Raw genomic sequence first — 16994 nt, 5'->3', positions numbered from 1 at the left:
AAATATAGGCGCCCTGGCTGAATCGTTTCTGCCCGATGCATCACGTCGGTGATGAATGCCCGAGCGAAAGGGGCTACATTAGATTTTTTCCATGCATTTTAAAACAGGCGGCGGTCTCTCAGAGCTATAAGTTGCCTACGGCTCCATTCAGACGCGAGCTACGGGAGAGAACGGGCGAGGTTCTGCATTTAAAAAAAAAGAAACCCTCCAAAAGCTTTTTTGCGACCTGTAAATGCAGCGCGGTGCACCTGAGAGGCGATAAGACGACGTTCGGTTTCCTATTGAGCAACAGGGACACATGATGACTGAGGAGGAGAGGAGCAGAAAAATTCATAAAGATTCATATCATAAAATTCAGAAAGAAAGAAAGAAAGAAAGAAAGAAAGAAAGAAAGAAGTGCATTAAACTGAAAAGAAAAAAAGAAAGAAAGAAAAAAAGAAAGAAAGAAAAAAAAGAAAGAAGTGCATTAAACTTAAAAGAAAGAAAGAAAGAAAGAAAAAAAGAAAGTGCATCAACACTGAAAAGAAAGAAAGAAAGAAAAAAAGAAAGAAAGAAAGAAAGAAAGTAAGAAAGAGCATTAAAAAAAGAAAGAAAGTAAAAAAAATAATAATAATTAAAGAAAGGAAAGAAAGAAAGTGCATCAACACACTGAAAAGAAGAAGAAAAGAAAGAAAGAGTATGCTAACTCGTTTGAGTTGTAGTAAACACTCTTGTCCACTCGAGTTCACAGTAATGTGGAAATGAGTGGCGGTAAAGAAGGAGAAATGGATGGTGGGAGGTGGAGGAAGGAATCTGCTCTGTGCTTGTACCGGAAATCCTGCTACACCTATGCTCCTGTTTCAAAAGGAAGCACGTGAGGAATAAACAAATATAAATGGAAATGAGTATAAACGCAACTTTAACCTGAACATGCGCATCCTCATACATATGTGAGCGACAGAAGTGACCTTGTCACTCGAACACCAGCCTCGGCTCCCGGCACAGGAAGCAGCTACGGGCCGAGAATAAACAGCAGATTAACGGCGAGCGGCGTCGTACAGGAAAAAGCGTTTCCGCAACGAATTGGAAATCGTTTTTCAAAAATATGTAATTAAAAGCCGGGCAGATCAGCGAGGCAGCCAGCCGCAGCGCTCGGGGGAAAAAAGCGCAGTCTCGCGGATTACGACCAGATGAAACGAAACGAGAGAGAGAAAAGATAATTTTATTACACCTTTCCAATCCTTCGCTCGTCGTCAGAGAACGGTGATGACGGTGAATTCTGATGGAAATGGAATTGACTCGCTATGAGATGGAGGAGAAAAAAGGTTTCAGCAGCCTTTATTTCATCTGCCTGCTGTCGTTTCTGCTCGGCCGTGTGGTAAATGTACGCAAGAATTTTGAAAAAATGAATAAAAAATCAATAATAAAAAAAAAAAAAACAAACAAACAAAAAAAAAAAACACTGTAGCATGTAAAAATGCTCACGTCTCCACTGTACACGCTTAAAAACGTACGCCACTAATCTTTAACGCCGCTTCTCAAGTGGATCACATGATCACCATCTTTGAAGCTGAACGAGTCACATGAGTTAGAATAACTTCATTCTAACAGCACTCTAACTCAACTCACTATTCTAACTCTAATGTACTCTACTCACTCAACTCTACTCACTCTACTCTCACTCTCCGCTCACTTTCACTCTCACTCTACTAAACCCGCATTTCCATTCAGATTAAGCTTTTAAAAAATAAAGAAATAAAAAGAAGAAGACCTCATTCACTGCTCGGAGCTCGATTGAATCGCACCTCATTAACACTTCAAATTTCATCCAGCACACATCCAAAACCCAGAGACAAACTTGTTCCTGCTGAATGAGTAAAAATTCCGTATTGTGTATGTTCATCGCGCCTGCAGTGGCGTTTCTAATAGAAACCAGCAAGACTCATCTCAGAGCTCTTGATGAACACAAAGACATGCAGATCGGAGACTCTGGGAAATGACGCACTGTCTTTTTTTTTTTTTTTTTTTACGTGACTACTGGAAGCGTGAAGCGATCCAGTCAGCTCTCGGGGAGCGCGCTTTATTAAGCGCATTATTCGCTGCTCAGTTCGCTTCCCCGTGAGCATTCAGCCTCCACCTGAGCCAGCTCGGCATGCGGGGCTTCCAGGGTGCTTAGTTTTTTCCTGCTAAATCTCAGTGTAATTTTTCACACGTGAATAAATCCATGACTGGCAGTTATTATGGGAGCGCTCCGATACACGCCGTGTGCCAATAAATCACAAATGTACACTGGATTTCAGGAAGCTGTTGAGGTAAATGTGTCCTCAGGTCGATCTGATACTCTGTAAATGTAACGTCTGAATGGTGGTGATAACTGGGGAAGACATTTTATTCGTGTGCGATCGAATGGTTCATAAATTTATTCAGACAAGTGAAGGCCACGGTGTGCTGAACAACCACGTGACAAGAGTAGACAATGTGCTTTTTTACATTTAATCCTCATCTGCTGTTATATAATAATATTCCAGTCTCAGAAAGAAAGAAAGAAAGAAAGAAAGACAAAATTGTGCATTAATAAACCGGAAAGAAAGAAAAAAGTGCATTAAACTGAAAAGAAAGAAAGAAAGAAAGAAAGAAAGAAAGAAAGAAGTGCATTAAACTGAAAAGAAAGAAAGAAAAAAGTGCATTAAACTGAAAAGAAAGAAAGAAAAAAGTGCATTAAACTGAAAAGAAAGAAAGAAAGAAAGAAAGAAAGAAAGAAAGAAAGAAAGAAAGAAAGAAAGAAAGAAAGAAAGAAAGAAAGAAAGAAAGAAAGAAAGAAAAAGAAAAAAAGGAAAGAAAAAGTGCATCAACACACTGAAAAGAAAGAAAGAAAAAAGTGCATTAAACTGAAAAGAAAGAGAAAGAAAGAAAGAAAGAAAGAAAGAAAGAAAGAAAGAAAGAAAGAAAGAAAGAAAGAAAGAAAGAAAGAAAGATGCATTAAATTGAAAAGAAAGAAAAACAAAATCGTGCATTAATAAACTGAAAAGAAAGAAAGAAAGAAAGAAAGAAAGAAAGAAAGAAAGAAAGAAAGAAAGAAAGAAAGAAAGAAAGAAGCATTAAATTGAAAAGAAAGAAAAACAAAATCGTGCATTAATAAACTGAAAAGAAAGAAAGAAAGAAAGAAAGAAAGAAAGAAAGAAAGAAAGAAAGAAAGAAAGAAAGAAAGAAAGAAAGAAAGAAGTGCAATAAACTGAAAAGAAAGAAAAAAAGTAAAGAAAGAAAAAGGAGAAAGAAAAAAAGGAAAGAAAGAAAGTACATCAACACACTGAAAAGAAAGCAAGAAAGCAAAAAGTGCATTAAATTGAAAAGAAAATAAACAAAATTGTGCATTAATAAACTGGAAAGAAAGAAAGAAGTGCAATAAACTGGAAAGAGAAAAAAAAGAGAAATAGGAAAAATAAATTATTAAAGAAAGGAAAGAAAGAAAGTGCATCAACACACTGAAAAGAAAAAGAAAAGAAAGAAAGAGTATGCTAACTCGTTTGAGTTGTAGTAAACACTCTTGTCCACTCGAGTTCACAGTAATGTGGAAATGAGTGGCGGTAAAGAAGGAGAAATGGATGGTGGGAGGTGGAGGAAGGAATCTGCTCTGTGCTTGTACCGGAAATCCTGCTACACCTATGCTCCTGTTTCAGACAAGTGAAGGCCACAGTGTGCTGAACAACCACGTGACATGAGTAGACAATGTGCTTTTTTACATTTAGTCCTCATCTGCTGTTATATAATAATATTCCAGTCTTCTTCTGAGAAGATGTCCCACTAGATCTTGTGGAGATTTGTGCTCATTCAGCCACAAGGATGTTAGTAAAGTCAGGTACTGATGTGGGTGAGGAACTCACCTGAAGTGCCGTTCCAATTCATCCCAAAAGGTGTTCGATGGATTTGAAGTCAGAGCTTTATAGCTGGAGATCTTCCAACTCCAACCCATGTAAACCATATTTATGTCATATGATTGAAAAGTCAGGTGTCCCAATACCTTTGTCCATATGCATCCTTGGCCTAATGTCAGGCTTATGATCATTCACAAGTCCATATGATCAAATAAAAAGACTTTCACTCCTGTAGAAACAACAGTATCACATGACGTCCTGTATAATGATGCTTCTAGCTAGAAATCAGTCCCGTGGTTTTCCTCCTGCCGTATAAAACGCTTAGGCACGGCGCCGGAGTGTTTCTGCGTCAGCTCTTAAACCGAATGCATGTGGAGAAAGGGTTTCAAGCGAGAGAGCTCTCAATGCGAAGTAAAAACATATACAAACCCAGGATCAGTAATCTGTCAAGAGAAGTGACCTGTCCATCAACAACGTGTGTTTGGACAATTGTGATTTGTGAAGGACAGATTTTTGTCTCCATGCTAATCAGAGTTGACTGGATTTTCCTCTGCCCTGTCAACACGAGACAACCATCAACAAACAAGCTGCAGAAGCTCATTTAGGTGCAGAGTTACTCTGCTGCACGTTCCTGATTTTACTTCAGCGTAGTCTCCGGTTCATCCTGTGCACTGGCTCATTTATCAACATCACACGATTTACCAAAGACGTTATTTATTGTATTAAAACGAAACAGCCATTTGGGTTTTATATATATATATATATATATATAATAAAAATAATAATAATAAAAAAAATATATATATAATTTTTTTTATTTATTTATTATTATTTTTATTAATATATATATATATAAAATGTTATTTATTTATTATTATTTTTATTTTATATTATATATATATATATATATATATATATATATATATATATATATATAATAAAAATAATAATAAAAAAATAAAATATATATATATATATATATATATATATATAATAAAAATAATAATAATAAAAAAATTATATATAATTTTTTTATTTATTTATTATTATTTTTATTAATATATATATATATTCTTTTATTTTTTTATTATTATTTTTATTAATATATATATATATATTTTTATTATTATTATTATTATTTATATATATATATATATATATATATATATATATATATATATATATATATATATATATATATATATATATAATTTATTTTATTAAAATCAAACAGCCATTTGGGTTTTATATATATATATATATATATATAATAAAAATAATAATAATAAAAAAAATATATATATATATATATATAAATTTTTTTATTTATTTATTATTATTTTTATTAATATATATATATATATATAAAATGTTATTTATTTATTATTATTTTTATTTTATATATATATATATATATATATATATATATATATATATATATATATATATATATATATATAATAAAAATAATAATAATAAAAAAATTATATATAATTTTTTTTATTTATTTATTATTATTTTTATTAATATATATATATATATATATATATATATATATATATATATATATATATATATATATATATTCTTTTATTTTTTTATTATTATTTTTATTAATATATATATTTTTTTTTATTATTATTATTATTTATATATATATATATATATATATATATATATATATATTATTTATTTTATTAAAATCAAACAGCCATTTGATTAAAATGTATATAATAAAAATGCTAATGCTAGTATTTATAAAAAATTAAACAATAAATCTAATTAATGCAATACAATTTTAATATATTGATTAAATTGAGTAATTGGTTGAATAGGCACAAATGCAATTGATTTGCATGAAATAAAAGAAAAAGAAAAATTAAATAGTCGAACACAACGAATCGTTTAATACGAGAGATTTATTTCTTCCTATCATTTATTCATTCGCTCCCTCGAATATGCAGAATCTTTTGGGAATTTCTCCTATTATAACAAGCTGTACGCAAAAAAGGCAAAAGAACTCGTATCGCTAGAGGGTCGTGAAAATGTTACGGATTTGTTTTGTAGGGAAAACGAGGATTGCGTCTGAAAGTTCCCCATTATAAGTTGGATATATCTTCGGGGGTTTTTTTGCAGGAAACTGCAGCGCTATGAGCAGCTTGACCTTATTTGGATGTCCCTGGGGTGCTAAAGAAAGAGCAATACAACATCTGAGTCTTCCGCAAACTACACGAAATGAGTCCACATGCGGTGCTACCTGGATAACGTGGAACGAAGAGCCTTCAAAAGTGAACTGTGTATTGTGCGGTGTATTGCTAAAAGGATCTTTTATATAGAAGAATTGTTGATGTTTCAAAACGTGTATACTGAGGAGGACACACACGCTTGGACAGGAATATGATTTCCTGTGATGTACTGCAAAGGTCAACATGCTCTCAGGTCAGAGGAATCATTAGAGCCATCAAAACCAGACAGAGATGAAGACAAAGCTACTTTATGTCTACTGGAGGTGAAGCCATGATTATCTCCATCATAAAAAAATAAAGAGGAGGGTGTGAAAGAGAGATGTACTGAGCAGAAGCAGAAGCAGAAGCAATCTATCCACCTTCTGGACAATCAAATCATTTATCCTGATCTTTTATAATGAAAAAAAAACATGATCAGGAGAAAACCGATATGCCACAAGTGTAAATTGTAGCATATGATACAGAATGAGAGAGAGAACAGTATTTATGCTTCCAGCAAGAAACAACAGTAACAGACTTTTTCCAACCGTGTGGTTCTTCTCCAAACTGGTACCACATGATCATACACACATTTGTATAGGATTGCTTCATGAAGATATGTTTTACATGGGTTGGAGTGGAAGATCTCCGACTCAAGCTAGCAGCATCCCAAAATACAAACGTGTGTGCATGACGAGCTGAAGAACCTCCAAGGAACATATCTCCAGGGATAAGAGGCAGCCATCCTGCTCCATCCTGCTTCTTCCAAATAATTTAAATAATGTCCTGCAACATTAACTTATTCCAGAGTCGAACATTTGCCCACTTGTTCTCATGCCAGAGATATCAACGATTCAGATGTGAAAAGTCTGAATCACTGAAGACCATGAGTCAGATCTCATAGATCAGATGCTCTCAGACCTGTAAGTCATCACCACATGGTGTCTGTTGCACATAATTACCCCAGATTTTAGACCTGAACAAGTCATATAATCATATGAAGTGTCTTCTCAGCGCGTCACACATCCAATACACTACCAAAAGTATGCGGACACCTGGTCATCAGCACGGCATGTGCTTTTTGAGCATCACATTCCACGTTCAGTCCCAATTTGCCCAGTTTTGAACTTCTGTCCATTATTGGTGTGTTGAAACGCTTGAACTCGCCAGCCAATCAGAATCGAGTATTTAGTCCAAAAATTGGCTTACCTTATTAAGCTGACTATTGTTCAGCAGAATCTCGAGCAGCTCGTCTAAAAACTCTTCTGCTTTCTCCAAAGCTTCCTGCTTGCCGAATCCCCTCTCCAGAGCCAGCGCCACTAAACGTGAAGCCTGGACTAAAGGGCTCAGCTGAGAAACGTCTCCTTCTCCACCGGCTCGGTGGGCCTCCACGATGGACTCGATCATGTTTACAGCCGTGTCCTCGATCACCGCATCCCCTCTGTCCATGTGCATGCTCCTCCCCGTGCTGCGTAACGCGCACAGGTTCTGCAGAAACCGCATGTGTTTGGCGAGCACGTGCCCGCGGGGGTCTCTGTCGAAGGACAAGTTGAAACTAATGGAACGTGGAGCGGCAGGGTCGGGAGTTAGGGAAAGGGTCTGGGTGTCACAGCCCGAGTCGTTTTCAGAATGCTGGGCCTCTATAAGATCCTGGGACAAGAGCTTGAATACGTCATCACCTGGAAAAACAACACGGTGATTGTTGTACTGTGCACCATCGAAGCAGGAAGACTTGTTCATTAGAACATGCAAAAATTTACTTTCCGTTACCACTTCTGTTACAGAAGCTATAAAAATTAGGTGATGTTAAAAACGTTCAGTTAGTGGTGCTAATGGGGAGATATATATATATATATATATATATGTGTGTGAGTTATTTGTGTTAAAGGAGGATTTTTTTAAATTGTAAATCAAGTTCTAGACGAGTGTATATTTGTTTTGGTGAAAGTAAATCTTTATACTTTTAAATGAGCTCCATGGACATATTGAGTTTGCTGAAGGTGGATTTTTGCTTTATATGGGATGTGAACAGGTTGTGGACAGGGAGTGAACAAGAAGTGTGCAAGAAGTGAACAGGGAGTGTAGAGGAAGTGTACAGGGAGTAATCAGTAGGTGTACAGGGAGTGAACAGAGTGGGAACAGGGAGTGAACAGGAAGTGAACAGGGAGTGTACAGTAGGTGTACAGGATGTGTACAGGGAGTGTACAGGGAGTGTGCAAGAGGTAAAGAGGGAGTGTACTGGTAATGAAGAGGTGTACAGGGAGTGTACAAAAAGTGTACAGAAAGTGTACAGGTAGTGAACAGTAAGTGTGCAAGAAGTGAACAGGGAGTGTACAGGGAGTGAACAGGGAGTGAACAGAGAGTGTACAGGAAGTGTACAGGGAGTGAACAGTAGGTGTACAGGGAGTGTACAGGAAGTGTGCAAGAGGTAAAGAGGGAGTGTACTGGTAATGAAGAGGTGTACAGGGAGTGTACAAAAAGTGTACAGAAAGTGTACAGGTAGTGAACAGTAAGTGTGCAAGAAGTGTACAGGGAGTGTACAGGAAGTGAACAGGGAGTGAACAGTAGGTGTACAGGGAGTGAACAGTAGGTGTACAGGGAGTGTACAAAGTGTGTACAGGGAGTGTACAGTGAGTGTACAGAAAGTGTACAGGTAGTGAACAGTAAGTGTGCAAGAAGTGAACAGAAAGTGTAGAGGAAGTGTACAGGAAGTGTACAGGGAGTGAACAGAGTGGGAACAGGGAGTGAACAGAGTGGGAACAGGGAGTGAACAGTAGGTGTACAGAGAGTGAACAGTAGGTGTACAGGGAGTGTACAGTAGGTGTACAGGAAGTGTACAGGGAGTGTGCAAGAGGTAAAGAGGGAGTGTACTGGTAATGAAGAGGTGTACAGGGAGTGTACAAAAAGTGAGCAAGAAGTGAACATGGAGTGTACAGGGAGTGTACAGAAAGTGTACAGGTAGTGAAAAGTAAGTGTGCAAGAAGTGTACAGGGAGTGAACAGTAGGTGTACAGGGAGTGAACAGTAGGTGTACAGGGAGTGAACAGTAGGTGTACAGGGAGTGAACAGAGTGGGAACAGGGAGTGAACAGAGTGGGAACAGGGAGTGAACAGTAGGTGTACAGGGAGTGAACAGTAGGTGTACAGGGAGTGAACAGGAAGTAAACAGGGAGTGTACAGTAGGTGTACAGGAAGTGTACAGGGAATGAACAGGGAGTGTGCAAGAGGTAAAGAGGGAGTGTACTGTTAATGAAGAGGTGTACAAGGAGTGTACAAAAAGTGTACAGGTAATGAACAGTAAGTGTGCAAGAAGTGTACAGGGGGTGTACAGGGAGTTTACAGGGAGTTTACAGGAAGTGAACAGGGAGTGAACAGTAGGTGTACAGGGAGTGTACAGAGTGTGTACAGGGAGTGTACAGGGAGTGTACAGGGAGTGAACAGAGTGTGTACAGGGAGTGTACAAAGTGTGTACAGGGAGTGAACAGAGTGTGTACATGGAGTGTACAAAGTGTGTACAGGGAGTGAACAGAGTGTGTACATGGAGTGAACATCACTCACCCTGAAAGCTCTCGGCGCCCTTCCTCTGCTTACTCAGCAGTTTAACGAGAAGCAGCTCCTGTCTGAGACTCAACACTTGATCTTGAAGTTCTTCTGCTTTTCTTTTCCAGGTTTCCTCCTGCTGTTTGAGTTTGGAGACCAGCTTTTCCGCATGTTCCCGGCCGCTCTGCCCCGCAGGTTTGCTCTTTATCACGGCGAGCGCCACGCCGAGCTTAGCTCTTCTGATGCTCCATGCTGTAATACACGAATAAAAACATTTCTCCTCTTAATAACAGTCACTGTGTACTTTATAAGCTGTTTATAAAACTAAATCTGAATAAAACGTTTGTTTGTGTGTTTGTTTCATGGGGCTGAATTCCTGTCAGGGTCGCGAGCACGCGCGTTGTCTTGAAACACCCGGATGCAATTTTGGGACTTTTAACCGAATAATCAGCCTGACACACGTTTCTGTTACACAAAATAACTAGAAATAAACGAGTAGAAAAACGTGTAAATAAATCTTACCCTCATGCCGTGTGGAGTTCATGTTAATACTTTTTGATTGACGCGTCTTGAAACCAACGCGGCTGCGCGTGTGAGCGCGCCGTCACGTGAACGCGCATTGAGTTGATTGCGCGCGCCCAATTCAGACCCCGTACACTTGTTTTTCAATTTGATGTTGCAGCATGATACTACAATAATTATAAAATTATTATTATTTATTAATTTACACTCAAAATCCCATAACGACAGAGTGGAAACTTCTAGAAATTTGATTTGAAGACCCAGACCATATAATCAGTACTTAGTTTTTGCACTTTTGGTAACCATTACAGCCTCAAAGTCTTTTTGGGTTTGGGATTTAAAGATTTTCTGTCCTCCTTCTTTGCAAATCCTCTCAAGCTTCGATGGACTTTCAGATTTCTCCAGAGATGTTTAATAGGGTTCTCTGGCTGAGCCACTCTAGGACACACAGAATCATCCTTTACTCACTCTGTGTTTAGTGTTGTTTTTTCCCAAAAATGGCCAAAGTACACACATCCTTCACTCAAGTAGAAGTACAGATACTCACGTTTCAAAAGTTGAAGTACTGACTACACTTTCTAACTCACGTTTAAGTGAAGAAGTTTGGGCTCTGACGTGTGCTTAAGTAAAAACTCGTCAATATTACAACCTGTTTTAGTGTCACACTGGTAAATGGACCACATCATATCAACATATTGATAGAAAATAATTAACATTTTGTTATCTAATGAATGTATCCAGGCTGAACATTCACTATATAGAACACAAGCAGAGACTCCCTCTGTCTCATCCAGACTTCTTGGTTCCTTCTGCGTTCCTTGTTGTTCACTTCGTAAACTAGCCTACGTCTGTGGTGTTTGAGAGCCAGGAAACGATACACCAGCGGTCGAAAAAGCCGCGCAATGACAAGTTGGTTGATGGGCTGAAAACTGAGCAATGAAAAGAAGAAATATTGATGATGTCACTAAGATTAAAACTAAAGTAACGAGCCGGTTTTGAAAATATGTTAGAAGTAAAGAGTAGATTTTTGTGTTAAAATGTAATGAGTGAAAGTAAAACGTTGTCCAAAGAAAATAAATAGTGAAGTAAAGTGTTAAAACCAGAATAATCTACTTAAGTACAGTACCAAACTATTTGTACTTCATCACTTCCCATTTCTGCTGTATGCTTAGCTTCATTGCCATGTAGGAATTTGAACCCCTTTATTGAGGAAATCTCTGTACTTTGCTTCATTCAGCTTTCCCTCAACCCTGGTAGTGTAATCCCAACCATCATTCACTTTTGGGATAGTTTTGGGCAGGTGATAAGTGATGCATGATTTTAGACACCACATTGACTATTGAGGCCAAAAAGTTCATTCTTGGTTTCATCTGACCAGAGAATCTTACACAGTCCGTGAGTTTAATAGCTTCCATGAGTTTTGCATTAGATGAGCTTCTGTCTAGCCGCTTTACAATAAACCCCAGATCAGTGGAGAGCTACAGTCTTTCTGGAAATTTGTCCCATCTCCCAACAGGATCTCTGTAAGTGATCATCAGGTTCTAAGGACCAGTGAGGCCTTCTATAGAGAGAGGTGTGTACTTTTCCGAATCACGTTTCAATCAATAAACCTTTCCACAGGTGTACTCCAATCAAACTTCTCCATACTGACCAATCTGAATGAAACATTTTTCCACTAATCCTGGTTTGTTCTTGGTTCTTGGTTGTGAAGAGTTTTTCTTTAAATAACCATGATGGGATTTGGCTTACAGTTTCTGCTCAAGTGGTTTAACCAAAATATTGCATTACAGAATTACAGTCATTTTTTCAGGTTTTAAATGAATGAGGATGATTTGATTGCAAGTGTTGAATTTGCATTCGGGAGCAATTCCTGAGAATTCTGGATTGATCATAGAGAAATTCCCTCCACAACATCTACCCAGATCAAAGACACTCTGCAGGTGTATCATTGGCAATGAAAGTTTGTTAATTCATCATCAGGAACCACTTCATCCTGGAGAATGATGCAGCAGGAATGCATCATAGAACCATTTAGACCAAAGGTGTAGTTTACTATAACATATTCACCTGCATGTATTTGATGAAACCAGAGAATCATGAAAGAAAACCCTGAAGAATACTATGAGAATAGACAGAACTCCACAGAGACAATAATTCGAGCTCAGGATCAAAAACCTTTTTACAAACTACAACTAATCAAACCTTTTTCAATGAATAAATAGCACAAAACCAACGGCTCACCCGAAGCTCTTAATGACCAGTGGGAGATAAATGTTTACTGAAGAAAGGAAATGAAGTGAACCGGTGATCGCTGAAGTAACAAAAGCAGGATGTAATCAAAAAGTTTTAATGCTCCATGCAAATGATATAAAAAAATATATCAAAATGCTCGTCGCAGTCTGCCCCATTGCTTTATGGTAAATGAGACTGATAATAGCCTGCTGCGGTTGGTCCAATTAAAGTTACAAAGATCAAGTATTGCAGCTAAGCGGAACGTAATTGGATCATTAATCTACCTAGATTAGTCCGCAGTGTGTTTTACTTATTTGCCTCCTGTTACTTTAAGAGGATCCAAAAAAGCATGATGTCATACATGATGGGAGCAGAACTTTTTCAAAGGGCATTTTGATCTACAGCAGTGTCTTTCTCGTGAGCCGGAAAGGCATAACTTTTTCCTGTTAACGGTTTTCAAGCGATGCATATACAAGCTACCTTGTGTACTTTATATACTTTCCCTTTTAAGTCTGGTTCCTCTCAAGGTTTCCTTCTTATGATGTTTTAGGGAGTTGTAACTTTTCACTGTAATAGCATTATGATCACCTGCATAATTGTGTTGGTCCCCCTTTTGCTGCTAAAACAGTCTTGATCTCTCGAGCATTAACAGCATTAACTTCTCCAGAAATGTGAGCTACAGGAGCTCGTCTGTTGGATCGGACCACACGGACCAGCTTTCGCTCCACACGTGCATCAATGACCCTCAGGACCGGTTCACCACTGTTTGTTCCTTGGAGCGCTTTTGATAGATTCTGACCACTGCAGACTGAGAACATTCCACAAGATCTGCAGTTTTGGAGATGCTTCAACCCAGTCGTCTAGACATCACAATTTGGCTCTCAAATCCTTACGCTCGCCCATTTTTCCTGCTTCTAACACGTCAGCTTTGAGCACCGAATGTCCGCTTGCTGTCTGATGTATCCCACCCACTAACAGCTGCCATGATGAAGAGAATATATAATGATAGTTGGTAGATATTATATATAATGATAGATATTATAATGGTATAATTCCATACTTTATGCTTTAGATTAGATTTGACCAATTGAACACCAAATCTGATAACATATGATGATGATATAAATATGTATTATTTTATAGGTACATTAATGGCATTTGGCAGATGATTGACCTACATTCATCTTAAGAAATTTCCCCACTGTGGAACGAATAAAGGTATATCTTATCTTATTCATACTACTAATCAGCGATGGTGTTAAGGGCCTTGCTCAGGGGCCCATGAGTGGTAACTTCTTGTGGCTGGGATTTAAAATTGTTTTAAAGTCCAATGCCTTAACCACTAAGCTACCACCTCCCCCGATATATGATTGACTTCCTACAGAATCTAGATCTTTAAATTCGCTATAAATAAAGGTGTAGATAATGATTTTTCCAGTACCAGAGTTATTAAGAGCGATTGTACTATCGATGCTTGATTACATCCATGATTCATGTAAATCGCAGTCCTTCACATTGACGCATCGATCCAAATCGGCGGATTGTTCAACTCCTGTTAGGTAAATTTCAGGAAAATTGCTTTAACCGTATTATTCTTGCTGCTGTCAGACGTATTAGGATTGAAGGTGCAGTTTGTGGATGGTCCTATGAGAAATACACGAGGGGAGGGGGGGTCTGAGAGGAAGTTAATGAAGATGAATTTAAAATAAAATACCACCTGTGTCTCTCAGTATGATCAGGGAATATGTGGCCGATCATTGCGACGATTAGATAGATCAGGAATGAACTTGGAATACGTCTAGAAAAATTTTCAAATTTGAGAATAAATCAAGCGCCTTCAATCGTTGAATGCTACAGTTATAGCAGGACAGATAACTATGAAAATGTGAATAACAGTATGCAGTTTTGCAAGTTGAAGAAGGGATAACTTGCAGTAATTAAAGGATAAATTTAATCTAACTGGGTCACTGATGCACCAAATTTTAACATTCAGCATATCAATAGACGCCCCATAATTGAATACACAATAATGGAAGATCTGGCGTCTGGTTTGGTTCAACTACCAAATTAGACATCAAGAGAATAACAGCAGACAGTCAGGACTGCTAAGAGGACTATTTGTACCCCCCATGCCCACCCTCCATGATCTTCTAGAGTGAGGCAAAGGGCTAAGAAGATCACTTAGGACCCTGCACAATCAGCCTACACTCACTCTTGTAAATAAATTATCTGTCCATTGATTTAAACAATATTTCTATTTCCGTATCTAGTGCATTGAATAATTGTGTGTTTTTCTTATATTGTGTTATACACAATTGTATGTCCTATGTGTGTGTGACTCCTGTCACCAAGTCAAGGTCCTCAGTTGCACGAGGAGAATTTAATCTACATATTAAATACTGGTCCCAGATTATTCACTTTTTAAATGAGAAATAAATCAAATCAAATAAAAATAATTATAAATAAATGAGAAATAAATCGTTTTTAACAGATGGAGATATGCCGAAAAAAGAGAAAAAAAAGGGTGCATCTCGATACAAATGGCAACTTGTGTTTGTCCAATCCACACTTTTTTAAATTGATGCATGGCATAAAAACATAAATTCTAAACCCTAATAATAAAAATACCCGAGGTTTTTAAGTTTATCAGGTGCTTTCAGTCACAGAAATCCATGATGAGACGTCTGACAAGTGAAACAAAACTCCTTAAGAACATTATTAAGAAACTTTAAAAGCTAACGAGACTCAAGGAGAGAAAACCCTTTTTGTTTCTACACCGGGCTGGACAGTGGAAGTCAGGCGGTGTAGGAACATGATATGAAATGAACGTTTGAATCTATCACTCTTCAAAGGAGAATCAACGAGAACATGAGAACGACCCAGGGATGGATGGAGAAACCGATTTTTCACAGCGAGTACGGGAAGTGAGATCAGGCTATTCCTCCCGAAAGTGTTGCAGGTTGCTTCGTTTTTTGATGAGATTTTGAAACGATTCACTTAGTTGTAAATTTATTCATATGGTAATGTTGAAGCATCTGCTCGATGAAAGGCGTTCGAATGACAATTAAATTCATATTCACAAACATCAGATGGCATCTGGGGCAAATTCATTTTTGTTTCTTGATACGTATCACCACATATTTGTGGATTTGTGTACGAAATACTCAACCCAAACATATAATATTATATACAATATATGGAGAAAAGTATGTGGACACCTGATTCCTATGTGCTTTTTAAACATCCTGTTTGAATGACCTCCACTCTTCTGGGAAGATGTTCCACTAGATTTTGGAGCCACAAGAGCATTAATAAAGTCAAGTAATATGGTATTATATACACTATACTCTATAAACGAAGGTTTGTGGACACCTGACCATCATATTCATTTATCTAATTCCACATTTAGTCCCCAATCGCTGTTATAATAACTCTTCTGGGACGATGTTCCACTAAAATTTGGAGAATGGTGATCATTCAGCCACAAGGGTGTTAGTAAAGTGATGTGAGTGAGGTGAGGAGAACCTGGGGGTGCCGTTCTAAAACATCTCAAAGCTGTGAAACAGGGTTGAGGTTGGAGCTCTACAGCATTTGATCTTCCACACACTTTCAACCCATGTAAAGCGAATCTTTATAGGGCTCATATTGTGCGCTTAGGGCTTGTTAGTTATAACGGAAATTGGAATAGAATAGAATAGAATAGAATAGAATAGAATAGAATAGAATAGAATAGAATAGAATAGAATAAAATGGAATAGAATAGAATGAAATGGAATAGAATAGAATGAAATGGAATAGAATAGAATAGAATAGAATAGAATAGAATAGAATAGAATAGAATAGAATAGAATAAAATGGAATAGAATGAAATGGAATAGAATAAATTAAAATAGAATAGAATAGAATAGAATGGAATGGAATAGAATGAAATGGAACAGAATAGAATAGAATGGAATAGAATAGAATAGAATAGAATAGAATAGAATAGAATAGAATAGAATAAATTAAAATAGAATGAAATAGAATTGAATGGAATGGAATGGAATGGAATTGAATAGAATAGAAAAGAATAGAATATTAATTTGGGTTGTCTTGATATTGACTTGAACGTAGAAAGCACTTCTGTATCTCATTCTCCCTCCCTCCCTCCATTCCTCCCTCTCTTTCTTTCTTTCTTTCTTTCTTTCTTTCTTTCTTTCTTTCTTTCTTTCTTTCTTTCTTTCTTTCTTTCTTTCTTTCTTTCTTTCTTTCTTTCTTTCTTTCTTTCTCTTTATCTGTTTTTTTTTTTTCTTCCTTTACACCATAAATGTTCTCAGCATCCTACACACGTGCATCGGATAATTCCTGGATGATCTGAGCCGGAGATAAAGGAGATGAATGACAGATTGAGAGGTAAAGTCAGTGAGCGCCCTCCTCCTCCTCATTCTTTCCCCCACGCGTGCACGCGCGTGGCCAGAGTGAGAGAGAGAGAGAGAGAGAGAGAGAGTGTGTGTGTGTGTGTGTGTGTGTGTGTGTGTGTGTGTGTGTGTGTGTGTGTGTGTGTGTGTGTGTGTGTGCGCGCACGGCGAACGCATAAAGCGAAGCGCACGGCTCCGGGAGCTTCATTACTCCTTGCGAAGTGGACCC

General features: G+C 37.4%; 1 protein-coding gene across 1 annotated transcript in view; it reads right to left on the bottom strand.

Moving 5' to 3' along the window:
- The window catches only part of mei4 (meiosis-specific, MEI4 homolog), a 31036-nt gene extending 20769 nt beyond the window's left edge, over positions 1-10267 (bottom strand). The window contains exons 1-3 of the mRNA XM_083535148.1: positions 10137-10267; positions 9633-9866; positions 7286-7755 (exon numbers count right to left, since the gene is read on the bottom strand). Of these exons, the coding sequence (XP_083391274.1) occupies positions 7286-7755; positions 9633-9866; positions 10137-10158 (726 nt within the window). The 5' untranslated portion in view covers positions 10159-10267. The remainder of the gene's footprint in view (positions 1-7285; positions 7756-9632; positions 9867-10136) is intronic.
- Positions 10268-16994: the final 6727 nt, after the last annotated feature.

Source organism: Silurus aristotelis, assembly GCF_946808225.1.
Source record: "Silurus aristotelis genome assembly, chromosome: 29".
NCBI classification, from domain to species: Eukaryota; Metazoa; Chordata; class Actinopteri; order Siluriformes; family Siluridae; genus Silurus; species Silurus aristotelis.
This window is presented reverse-complemented; position numbering and strand designations above follow the sequence as displayed.